At 36.2% G+C, this 12,808-nt stretch overlaps 1 protein-coding gene across 1 annotated transcript; it reads right to left on the bottom strand.

The window, feature by feature from the left end:
- Positions 1-2,711: 2,711 nt before the first annotated feature.
- On the bottom strand, positions 2,712-12,101 carry LOC108679403 (ATP-dependent RNA helicase DDX54). Its single transcript, XM_018168019.2, has 11 exons — positions 11,874-12,101; positions 9,891-9,968; positions 9,062-9,229; positions 7,232-7,365; positions 6,535-6,756; positions 5,305-6,247; positions 5,029-5,169; positions 4,222-4,511; positions 3,695-3,874; positions 3,255-3,397; positions 2,712-3,033 (listed from the first exon to the last, which is right to left on the bottom strand). Exons 1-11 carry the CDS (start codon positions 12,033-12,035, stop codon positions 2,789-2,791), a joined length of 2,706 nt encoding a protein of 901 aa, XP_018023508.1. The 5' UTR covers positions 12,036-12,101; the 3' UTR covers positions 2,712-2,788.
- Positions 12,102-12,808: the final 707 nt, after the last annotated feature.

Below are 12,808 nucleotides of genomic sequence, written 5' to 3'. Positions count from 1 at the left end.
CCTTCTGGACTAGTGCAATGGGCGTACAATGGTAGTGATGGAAGGCGGTGCGCTTTAGACTGATGAAGTTAAACACTCTCGAATAGCACACTCTGGAACTGATCAAAGGATGTGGCGCACTCTGGGATGGATGGATAGACCGACAAGGAGATGGCACGCTGGGACTGTTGGAAGTACAGACGCTCTGGGACTTATCTAATAATCTAACCCGGAAAATGCGTAGCAACGAATACAATTTATTAAATTACCAATTGTTCGCAAGCCGGTAATTACTCTTCATCTGTTCGGAACGATGAAACGCAGTTTTCAGAAGGTCAAGCAAGCTTTAATTTCATAAATTTTGCGACACTTATTCGTAAAATAATTATAACGCTTTACGATCAAATCACATGAAATGAAATTACTGTCATTCCAGTAAAGCTGAGTTAGCTAATGCGGTGAATATATAAAGAAAAACATTAACATAAGTTAAGAGGAATGTTATCGCTAATAGAAGGAAAGAATATTCCATCCTCAGCTCATGCCTCCCCGGACACCCACAGCTCTGCATAATGCCCCGTTCTCATTTCAACCGGCTTGGCTTTTCCGGGACTTCCAGCTCTTTAACCGGCTATGTGAGAACGGGGCATAATGCCCCGTTCTCACATAGCCGGTTAAAGGGCCGGAAGTCCCGGAAAAGCCAAGCCGGTTGAAATGCCGGATTCATAGCCGGTATATGGGGCAGGGCGTAATATGCAATAGGCAGGGCTTAATATGTAATGCCCTCCAGGTAGCTGTCCCGTAAGAGCCGGTAGGTTTCCCGGAAGAGCCGGATATCCGGGAGATCCAGCAGGGGGATATCCGGGAGTAGTAGCCGGGGCAGGGTCGCCTGCCGAAGACCACCACTGCCCTGGATGTAATGGACCATCATGCTTCCTGCCTTCCGGAACGTAGCCTTCAACACTTCAAGCCGTCCGTAACTAGGCCGTGGGTCGAACCAGCCCTCGGTCGAACGGCAACTTTTCGAAGGACGATAAATTTTGGAACAGAACTATGCTATCTGAAACCTAACCTCAGATGCGGTGAACGTAAAATTACGTAATTTAACGATGCCCAGAAGTCAGATTCGATCCGCGGCCTGGTGATGCACGGCAGGTGGTGGTCAAGGCCGGAGGAGGACAAAGCCGAGTGGTGCACGGCTGATTGGTGGATATCCGGAGAGATCCAAGGCGTTCGATTCAGGGATTATTGGTGCACAAAATTGATGGTGCACGGCTGCGTTGCCGCCGGGGCATAATTAGCCGCAGGGATTCTGGGTGATTTGACACTGCCGGACTCTTCTTGTCCTGTCCACCATTATTTCTTTCTTAATTAGAAAAGTTAATTGGTTATTTTTTTTAATTGAAAGTTAGGTTTAAATGCCACAACTTTTGCGCTTACTCTTCGAAAAATATCCATTCGATATTTACAAATTGGCGCAGAACTGTTTATATCCTGTTTAAATTTGTTCAAGCGTTTATGATGTCTAATTATTTGAATAACACTGCCGTGATCTCAGTGTTCATTAACGAACTTATTACCCCTGTTCACTATTGAACACGACATGCGTGCGGTTATGTTGCGGGAAGATTCAGTGGTCATAAATAAATAAACGAAATTATTTTTATGAAATATTGTAATAAATACTTCGGTTTTGCATCGGCACTCGGAACTGTTGAAGAATAAAGGCGTGATCACAAAGTTTCAACTTCAGAATACTTTTGTACGCCAATTTTGTCAAGGGATTAGTTACACAATAAATTTCTCCCGCTATTGAGATGCAGATTAGTCTCACTAGGCACCGAATCCAAATGGTTAAAAAAAATTAAATAATCTCAGTACTGAAGTGTGGCCTGCTAATAGATGTAAGGTTATATTATTACTTTTATATTTAAAAAGGGCCCAAAATTTTGTGATTTCTCTTCAGAGAATTCTTTTAACCAATATAATAATAAATGTACAGCTGTGAAATGAGCCACGACATAAAACGAAAATGCCCAGTGCACTTCAACTTTACACAAATATTGCAATTGTTGGTTAGTTCGCTTTTTGTTTTCTTTACGTCAAAGACCGCTTCTCGTCCGTTACGAGATGAGAAAGAAAACCGTCTCAGAAAATCAAGGCTACAGAGATGAAGATGATCATAAGTTCTATTAGTATCGCGGGAAGAAAATATTTCAATCAATTCCTATTTTATTGATGGAATCAGTCGTACTGAAAACCCACCAGATCATCTGGGAGTTCAGACGGGTAACTTCATTTCCGATTTTAAATACATATTTTCTCACATTGTTACCCACACAGATATTCAGGGGATCAATTCGAGGCAGATATTATTGAAAATCGAGATGAACCGTCACGAATACGCAGCAAATATCTGTGCTTGGATGTCTAATAATAATATTTATTGATGAAGTTTTTTTATAAAGATAGAAATACAATGACATAACCAAACTTGACAAACAAACAAAAAATTGGAACCATCGCCCAGAAATACTTTTTAAATAAGCAAATAAATTGCAAAGAAGAAGAAATTGAAGCAAAGGAATTGCAACCCTTCAACTCTCATAGAGAAACGATGAAGTTTATCGCCGTCCCAGAACTCACGTTAGTTTCCTTTCCTGGAAAAAGATCAATATAATTCGAAGCAAATCAAAGAGATTACATCCATACAATGGTAAATAAAATAAAAATTCTGGGTAAATTTTATTTCCAGCACGTGCACGCATGTTGTGAATGATATCTGATTAGCCCAGGTCGACTCAGTATCTCAGACGTGTTTCTTCTTGGGCACCTTCCTCTTGCGCGCTTGGTTGCCCAGAAGCTTACCACGAATTTTCTTCATAGCTTTACCGCGGTCCCGGTCACTCTGGTAGCGCTTCTGCAGTTTACGTTCCTTGGCGATCTGTTGTTCGTTGCGGACCTCCTCCTTGATAGGCATGCCTGTCTCTAGCCCCTTCTTATGTTGAGCTTGAAGCAGCGGGTGGATCTTGCTCTCCGACTTCGTTGAGATGACTGCACACATACATAGCTTAATATAAGGCAGTAGAGACGGTCAAAGAGATTAACTTTGTAATAGAAGAAAATAGACGACGAGATTAACACATGGATGAAACTCTCAATAAATATAGAAAAATAAGGCAATGAAAAATAACATCATATCATTTAATATAGCATTTCACTACACTCGGCCAGACACAGCGACCTCAAGTCTTTAGGTTTCTTGGTGAACTCACCCTTGAAAAGTTCTCGTTTGCCGTCAGGTTTCTTGTCCAAATCGAAGTCTGCACCTCCTGCTGCCTGCAGTTGATCTTCATCCAAACGGTTGCGTTTCAACCACATGCTGTAGCGGTCGGTCTTGTACGAGCTTCTGATCGTTCTGTAGAAGAAAAGTATTCAGTGAAATAACCACTATTTATGGTCGATAGCGAATAGGTTGAGACAGATTCTTCTCGCTTACACAGCTGTCCATAGAGCGTCCATTATTTTAATTCTTAACTGAAAATTCATCCAATTACCAACCGCGTCTATATGCACAATCCACAATAGGAGATGTAGCTCGACCAACAACTGCATTAATTAAAACTTCCTGCATCAATTCTTTGTAGCTAAAAAATTTTCAAACGTTCATCTCTCATGGAGAAACGAAAAAGTTTATCGCCGTCTCAGAACTCACGTTCCACACTCGGTGCGGATCTTTTTTTCTGTGGCCTTGGGTCCAACAAATTTATTCTTCTTGACGTCCCACCGCTTGACGGTCTTCAGCCTGGCCATGCCCAGGTAATTGTCCTCCATGGTGTCCATCTCAGCATTCAGGCTCTCCGACGCAAAACTTGTAGATTCATTCACTCGGTACCTGCAAATGAGATTTTTTAATAACCACGAATTTATCTCTGGAGACCATTTGTTCGTTCCTAGTAAAAATATTAAATAGTAAAAATATTCTTGTTGGTTGATTTACTCGGTGCCGTAGCAAACAACACACTTGACACACATAATCTAATATTCAACCAAATATTATTCAATTCAATATTATTCCCTTTCGAATTACACGAGCAACGAGAAATAAATTTGTTATCCCGTAATCGATCATAATTTATCTCTTATTTGCAGTCAAAGAACTTTTTTCAGCTTATGTCAAGATGTGCACGGATATTAACCCAACACTACCAAATCACTGTCAAATACAGACTGCGATCTCACCCTTTATCTTCATGAGCATCAGAAGGCGCGTAGGGAATGAAGAAATTTCCAGTGCCAGCTGCTTCCTGCTTCTTGCCGATGCTGTTGCCAGCCGCGGCTTTCTCTTTCCTCCTCTGCCTTTTGCTAATCTTCTTACCGCGAAGCTCGTCCCGTTCTTCTTTTTCCCTTCGTTCTGCATCGAACTTTTCAACGACGATCTGCATGGCATCTTGAGTGTTCAGAGTTTGGGGGAACTCGTACTGGATGTCATCGTCAGCGACCATCGGCAAGTCAACGGGCTTGTTCTTGAACTGCAAAATGATTCAGCATATTAATTTTCAAACAATAACAAGTATAATTATGTCTAGATTCTTTAGAATTATATCGTAAGTAATTTATTAGGTTTGAAGAAAGAACACTACACATATTGCAATGGATACTCAATGAAAATAAATGGAACAAAATTAGCAACCATGTTCCTTCTTTTGCAGCCGCGCTTCGCACTGCGCAACAGGGTCGTTACATTTTTTGTTAAAAAATATGATTATCGTAACTAACACACCACTGCATGTTTGTGGACCACCATACATCTTTTTCGCGCGCAATGATTTAATGGACAGATTTGTACCTCACATCCATCATTGGTTTACTACGGGATAGTTTGCCCGCTTACTGATTTAATAATTAGATTTGTCCCTCACCTCTTGCATCGCATCGTAATTTGCCCGCTTACTGATTTAATAATAAGATTTGTATTTTGTACCTCATCTTTTTCATTGCATCTTATTTTGCCAGCTTATTTATATACTAATAAGATTTGTCCCTCACCTCTTGCATCGCATCGTATTTTGCGCGCTTTTCATCAAGCTTGGCCTGGTATTTCTCGATGTACTCGTCGTCACGCTCACGTTTCTTCTTCATTACTTTGGCCCTGTCACGCATGCCCGTGACTCCAATTTCGAAAATGGTCTGAAATAACAAAATATACAATAAACACTCATGTTCTCAGTATAACATTGAAATGCCATCCTTTGTACTTATATTTATTTGAGTTTAGCAACGATTTTTTAAAATATATTTACAAAATCAGCATTCTTGACTCACTTTTTTAGGCTTGACGTTCTTGAGCTCTTCCATCAACTTTTTACGTTGCTGCAGTAGATTTTCATCCAAGTTGCAAGTAGTAAAGTAGAAATTTTTCTGGAAACTCTTAACAAGTAAAGGATGGTCACCCATAGAAATAATTTGCCTGGAAAGCTTCATCTCTTTAAGCGCTTCACGAGTAGGTTTAGGACAGTTCCTCCTGTACATTTGGTAGGCGTTGTCACTCTTCCGCTTGAGGTACATCAACTCAGTATCTTCCTCCAACTTGGCCACCATATCACATTCTTCACTGATTATTTCTTGCGGGACCTTGCCAAAATGGAAATTCCATTCGACTGAAGGTTTGGTTTTCTCATCATTTTTTTCGGGTGCACAGCTAGTATTTTGGACCAAATTTTGAGGATTCATGTCTAAAGGTACTGGATTTTTTGCGCCAGTTTCAATTTTTGGACTGAAGAGAACCGAACGTCCCAAAAACCTGCTCAAGTCCCACAAAAAAGGCTCCTCTTCAACGGCTACAAAACTCAAAGCCACGCCGCTTTTGCCGGCTCTTGCAGCCCTACCAACGCGATGGATAAAAGTTTTAGCATTTGGGGGAAAATCGTAATTGATAACATAATCAAGGCTTGGAATATCAATACCGCGACCAGCAATATCTGTGGCTATCAATATATTAACCGTTTTTGTTTGGAATTTAGCAGCATTAATTTTACGAGATGTGGGGTCCATGTCTGAGAAGAGATATGCACTGGGAAAATTGCACTTCTCCAAAGCTTGCTCCAAAAACTGCACTTGAAACTGTGTGGCTGCAAATATGATGACTTGCTCGTTGAATTTGATGACATGTTGCAGGATAAAGAGCAACAAGTGCAGCTTAGAGTTGTTCTGGACGCTGAAATACGCGACTTGCAGAGCTTCGGATAGTTTGTCATCTTTGTCCAGTCTGAAATGAATGAGATACACAAATTCCTGATCATTATCGATGTTGTGAATTAAATTAAATGACTACAACTAGCGAGCATTTATTCAAAACAAAAAATACACTCAACATTAAAATACAGTCGTTTTCCTAATCCATATCGCAGTATGAGAAAATCTCAGAGATTCTGCATATTTTGCCTTTGAAAATCCATACGCAATACCTACCATTCGTTGGCTGCAGGAGAACTTAGTAGCCAAATTATCAGGATTTAAGCAGAAAACAAAGCGCATTGAGTAACTAACTCATACCTGATCATGGCCGGATTGTTGAGACCAGCCTTAGCGAATTCGGCCAGCATTTTGGGGAGCGTGGCAGAGAACAGAAGAGTCTGGCGGTTGACCGCGAGGCGTGCTAAGATTTCTTCAAGCTGCTCTCTGAAGCCCATCTCGAAAAGACGGTCAGCCTCGTCAAACACGACGTACTGCACGTTATCCAAGCGTAGCTCCATCTCCACACACACATGCATCAGACTGAAAATGAATTACTGAGTGAATCTGCCCCTCAAAATTAAACTTGTCGAGTCAACATACTTCGGGATAAGAAGTGTGAAGCTCTCAATCCAATCTAAATGCACACGAGTTTAAATTAACAGACAACTACATTATTCTTATTATTAAAAACATAATTGAATGAATTCTTGCCATTACATTCTCAAAAAAAACTGACTTAGGGAGCAGGAGCAATGCAGCCAAGTAATTGCCTATCATTTGTATTAAAATAATAAATATTTCAATTGTAAACCGAACTCAAAATGTTTAATTCCTGTTCAATTTGTCCATATTTCAATGCGAGTTAAAATAAGAAATGTGACACTCATACTGAGTAGTAATAAAAAACTTCATTGTTTCACACAAAACCTAAATATAAATACAGCATCAGAAAATAAATACAGTTACACTCTCAATGAAAGTCACTACAGAGATATTGTGATGATGTAACTCTTACCGTCCAGGAGTAGCGATGATTATGTCAGGCTGCTGGTGCAAGGCATTAAACTGCTGGTCCATGCTCTCTCCACCCACCACCAGCACGCAGTGCAAGCCCGTGAATTTACCAAGATTTACGGCAAATTTCAGGGTCTAAACAAAAGATTCAGAAGAGGAAGAATTTACTGTTTTAGTTAACCATAATTCTTGTTTCATTTTATTTAAACACAACATCTTCTAGTACTAAAATGCAAACTAGATCACAATGTAGAATAGAAATATTTATCAACATGATAATTAAGCAGGGTTGGCAATGATTAAATCAAAATGATTAAATCTAAAAATATAAAAAATACAATATAAAATAAATAAAAATATAAAAATACAAAAATATAAAAAAATCACGATTTTTTTTATATTTTTGATTTATTTGATTTTTTTGATTTTTTCATATATTTAAATATATTGAGTGGCAGTCTTTAATTTATATTGAGGTATTGTTATTCATGGTTTAGTATAAATGTACTATGAATGACAAATTGGTATATAAACTTGTTGCCTTTAGTGTGTATTAGGTTCCTTTTCAAACAGTGTTAGCTTTTCTCATAACATTAGTCTCGTTTCAAGACGTATGAGGTTTGTTTGGTTATCGTTCAGTTTATGTTTAGTATTGGTTTATTGGTCTGAATTAAATGGGAACACTGCAGTCAGTCACTCAGTCACTACTAGTCAGTGTGTATAGACTATAGAGGGTAGAGTTTGGTAGATTTATAGGACATAAAACTAGTAGATCTATTGATAGTGCTGTGCACTGTCCTATCAGCTTCCTATCTGTTATGTGACTCTTCAATGTTTAGAAGATCTGCATTCCTGAAGTTTTTTTGTATATTGGAGCCAGTTAAATGGTCAATATTTAGCTCATTACCTTGCTCCATACAAAACGTTACAAAGCTAATGAATAGACTTATCAATAATTGTTTACCCAAAAATCCCTAAGTGGTAAACACCACCTTGGCCTGTTGGCCATTATTGAAGGCAATAAGTGCCCTTTTTAGCCATCAATTATGATCCATATACTGTTATTGTTAGTAGGCTAATTGCAACATAAAAAAAAAACACTTCAAAAAAGACAAAAAAGTTGAAAAAATCAAAAAAATCAAATAAATCAAAAAAATCATGAAAAAATCAAAAAAATCATTGATTTTTGATTTTTTTTATTTTTTTTTAAATCAAAAAAATCACCAACCCTGTAATTAAGTAGAATTTCTCCATCATCATACATTTTTTAAAACTATTCATCACCAGCAAGTGGCCCAAGTTTTTTTTTCTAAAGCAGCCTGCTACTGCAGTATGCACTAGCATTCCACTCCAGAAATAAATACCTAAAAGAGAAAAGTAAACAGCAAAAGAACCAGACAACGCAACGCACATATAAACAGGTCTCTGCACAGTCTTACCGTTAGTTTTGATGAGGTCTACCTGGCAAAAATTCCTAATTGGAAAGCAAAAACGCATTGGGCAGTTACAAAGAAAAAAAGACCTCTGAAAGGTAAAATTTGTAGCTAAATCTATGAATCATATATATATATTCAATAGAGGGGTCAGGAATTCATGGCACCATCATAACATAATATATATGAAACCAATAATCTTGTTGGTGGTTACACTAAATTCATGACTTCAATGCAGCAAGTTAAAAGGCAGAATCAGACCCAGTAGTATGTGGACACATAAGCATTAAGAAATGACTGTAGAATCAATGAAAATTATCAATAGGTTGAAATATTTACCAGGCAACTTATAAATATTGATTGATATCAGGAATTGTTGGCAATATCAATGGACTCACTTGAACAGCAAGCTCCCTCGTAGGCACCAGGATGAGAGCTCGAGCACCTGAACGAGCCGAATGAGCCTTCAGAGCCTCGAACATGGGCAGCAAGAAGCACGCTGTTTTTCCCGACCCAGTTCGTGCCATGGCAAAGACATCTTGACCACCCAGTATGGCTGGAATGGCCTGAAGTTATACATAAGCCAATTAAAATACAAGAATAGTGTAGCATCATACAAACTGAAATTGAAATAAGTTTTAAAATGCAAAAACATTGATATACATGGATATATATACAAAGCAATCCATTTTATATGATTACAAAAATCTAATTAGTTAAGAGTGAGTTTAATTAGAACCTCACTATAGGGCTGGCAGGACACAACTGACTCCCTGACTAATAGCAACTCACACCTGACCTTGCACTATATAGCTGCTACTGCAGTAAGTTTGGACTCTACTGTTGCTGAGGCAGCCATTTTAGATGCAGCAGTACAATTATACTATAGACTCTTGGTATAACTAATAAAATGTATATGAAAAAATGGCCGATTTTATGATGAATGATCACCATTATTCAAGATGCTACCTCAACATTAGTAACACAAATATTGTACAACTTGACATATTACTTGCATGATCATCCAACTCCCTAAAGATAAAAAACTCCAGCATTTGCCATTTGGGCGTCCTCCTCAAATATTCACAGCAATAATTTGAATGAATACCTTTGTCTTGTCAACCAATATGATAGCAAATACATAGAATTAAGCAAAACAACCTCAATATATAATTCTGAACAATTAGGAAAAATGGCCAGATTTTGATGTCAGGTGAAAAAACTTACAGCTCGTTGAATAGGAGTGGGACAACGGTAACCAGTTTTTCTGATGCCATCACATACAGCTTGTGAGAAACCCAAGGCCTGTAAATAGATAAATTTGGTTAATAGGTTAAAATACACTACAAGATTTATTAGGGTATATGCATAATTTAAAATAACTTAAAGCATATCAATATCACTTTGATTTCTTTGAATTCCTTCACCCATATGCCTACTTAGTTCAACAGCATAACTAAAATGATGTTCAATCCATCCAAGCCTTTCATTGAGGGACATGCATAGATAAACTAAGAACATAAATTTCTGTACCTATGCTAGAAAATAAGACCAATTCTTAAATAAATTTACTTCCGACATTCTACAAACTTTTTTGCAATTCATGCATTAAAGGCACATAGTGAAGAAGTTATTGTACCTATATGGTTATGACAGAGAACATTTTTCTTATACTCAAACCATTTATTTTATCAATACATTTATATACAAGCTAAATGTATTTCTCAGTCTATTTAATGACTTACATTATCAATTGGTTACATGGCAAAGCAGACAAAAGTGTATGGATATTACACACACATGACTAGGCTTTTAGTAGGTAATGACTAATACGGTATTTTTAAAACTGTTTTCATGGACTTATGTGTGTATTTATGCCAAAAATAATGTCAAACCTGAAGTTATAGTCTCAATATACATACTAAATATATTTATAATAAAAATTGTTTTTTTTTTCAAGACTAATGTGGGTTCCTTTTACAACACTTCTCTTTAACTTCACTTCATGTCTGTTTGTTTGTCTGTTTGTCTGTCTGCTACAAATCTTGTAATCAAAATTTAATACACTTCTACTTATCCTATCGATCTGAAATTTTGCACACTTGTGTAAAACTGGAGACAATGCATGAATCAAATGTCAAAATAAACGATTTTAAAAAGAAAAAAATTTTCAATATTAAAAAATTTTAAAAATAATTTTGTCAGCTACAAATCTTATAACTGATATTTGACACACTTTTACCTGTCTAATTGATCTGAAATTTTGCACACTTGTGTGAAATCAGAGGCAATGCATGAATCAATTAATAGAATAAATAATTTTAAAAAATTATATATTAGAAAAATTTATATAATTAAAAAAATTGAAACATTAATTTTTTTTAATATTCAAAAATTAAATGAGAAATTCATTGTACATCTGTAAGATTGGAGATACTGGATTCTTTGGAAGTGTTGTCTTTAGAAAATAATTTTAAAATGTATATTATTATACTTTACTTTGAAAAATTGAAATTTATGTTAAAGTTATAGTTTGGGTTTGGCTAACATAAAAATTACAAAAATTCTCTGTGAAGTATATTTCTCTAGCAATGATGTGACACAAAGGGCAGAAAAAAGCATCCAAGAATTTATTATACCAACATAAGTAGAAAAAATGCAAAATGTACTCAGATGTGAAGGAAATACCTAGGACTAGCCAAGGTCACTTTTTTCATTTCATTGCATTATAATAGGTCTGGAATAACTATAGAACAAGTTGGGGGGCCTAGTAATTTATATATACTTTTTTAACGGGTGTCTTACGTTACCCTTTATTGCTGCACATTTTTTATAGAGACTGGGACTATATAGACTTAGGGATTTTGCAGTTCTTATAACCTCTCTGATTTCCTTTGCATCTTTGTTCTTGCATTTCTTTTACTTTTGTTTGCTTTACCCAATATTTTAAAATATATATAGAAACTTATTTTCAACACTTTTGTTTTGATCTGCAAGATTACAAATAGAATAATTTTTTCACACCTATTAATAAATAAAACTGCATGATCAATTAGGAAGATTTTAAATTTATCACATACATAAATTTGCAGCTACAAAATTTTAATATAAAATTAAATTTTTTAGTCTTGGCAACTTGAAGCTCTAACAATACACTTGCAACATGAAAGTAGATATGTTAGAGTTTAGATAATTAATATAAGATTTTACCTGAAAAGCTGATTGCTTATGCTTCTTGGGGCCCACATTTTTAACTCTGTGTTTGTCAGCTCCTTCAAGAAAAGCTTCACTAGTACCAATGCCCAGTTCTTCTTCTTCTGGATCTTGTGATGATTTTATGGAAATAGGGGCACCCCAACTATCTAACTGCATTTTTAAGTAGTTTTAAGCAAACTTAGCAAGACTTTCCCTACAAATTTTCTTTAATATAATTCTGAAAAAAAAAAAATAATAAATTATGAGAGATATGATACTATGCAAATACAGTTCAGATCTGGAATATTAGACAGAATTTTCAGCAAATTGTGGTTAAAAACTATTGTTTCATACACAATTTTTTAGAATCTTCCTTATCTATCAAAACATTTTATATATTATAATCTAAACATTTTCCTTATTTTTTAAGAAGGAATTTGGCAATGACAATAAAAATACCATAGGCAAAATCTACCACCAACACTGACAATTCCATCTTGTTTCTGGGTGCCAGGTCAGGTGGATTCTGCCAAATTTTTCAAAATGGTTAGTTTTGGTATTGACCTGCCCTGGAAGCAAGACCTAATGTTAATTCTATACTTTATAGATTTACACAATCTTACAGCAATAGCTTTCAGTTTCAATAGAAACTATTTTTTCTATGAAGAATGCTAATCCACAACTTTCTAAGTTCTGGACATCATAGTGTTAACCCATTAATGACGAGAATTATTTTCTGAATTTTTTTTCGGTTCCTTGTGAGAATATTATCATTTGTGATGGTAACAAGCAAAAAATATGTTCGTATATTTATTTTTCGTTGTATGTGAAAAATTATAGCTTGGTTCCATATGGAACCGCTCGGCATTAACATAACGTTTCTTCAAACAACACTTTTTCCGATAGTAAATCAAGCAAGGTTATTCATAATCGATAATACGTAATAGTAT

This window comes from Hyalella azteca, unplaced genomic scaffold (genome assembly GCF_000764305.2).
Source record: "Hyalella azteca isolate HAZT.00-mixed unplaced genomic scaffold, Hazt_2.0.2 contig5139, whole genome shotgun sequence".
NCBI classification, from domain to species: Eukaryota; Metazoa; Arthropoda; class Malacostraca; order Amphipoda; family Hyalellidae; genus Hyalella; species Hyalella azteca.
This window is presented reverse-complemented; position numbering and strand designations above follow the sequence as displayed.

Excerpts from the sequence above, each read along its gene's own strand:
- LOC108679403 (XM_018168019.2), bottom strand. The coding sequence starts at position 12,035 with ATGCAGTTAGATAGTTGGGGTGCCCCTATTTCCATAAAATCATCACAA. Across the intron at positions 9,969-11,873 it reads ATAAGCAATCAGCTTTTCAG|GCCTTGGGTTTCTCACAAGC; the intron begins GTAAAATCTTAT and ends ATCTATTTACAG. Across the intron at positions 6,757-7,231 it reads ATCATCGCTACTCCTGGACG|TCTGATGCATGTGTGTGTGG; the intron begins GTAAGAGTTACA and ends ATTCATTTTCAG.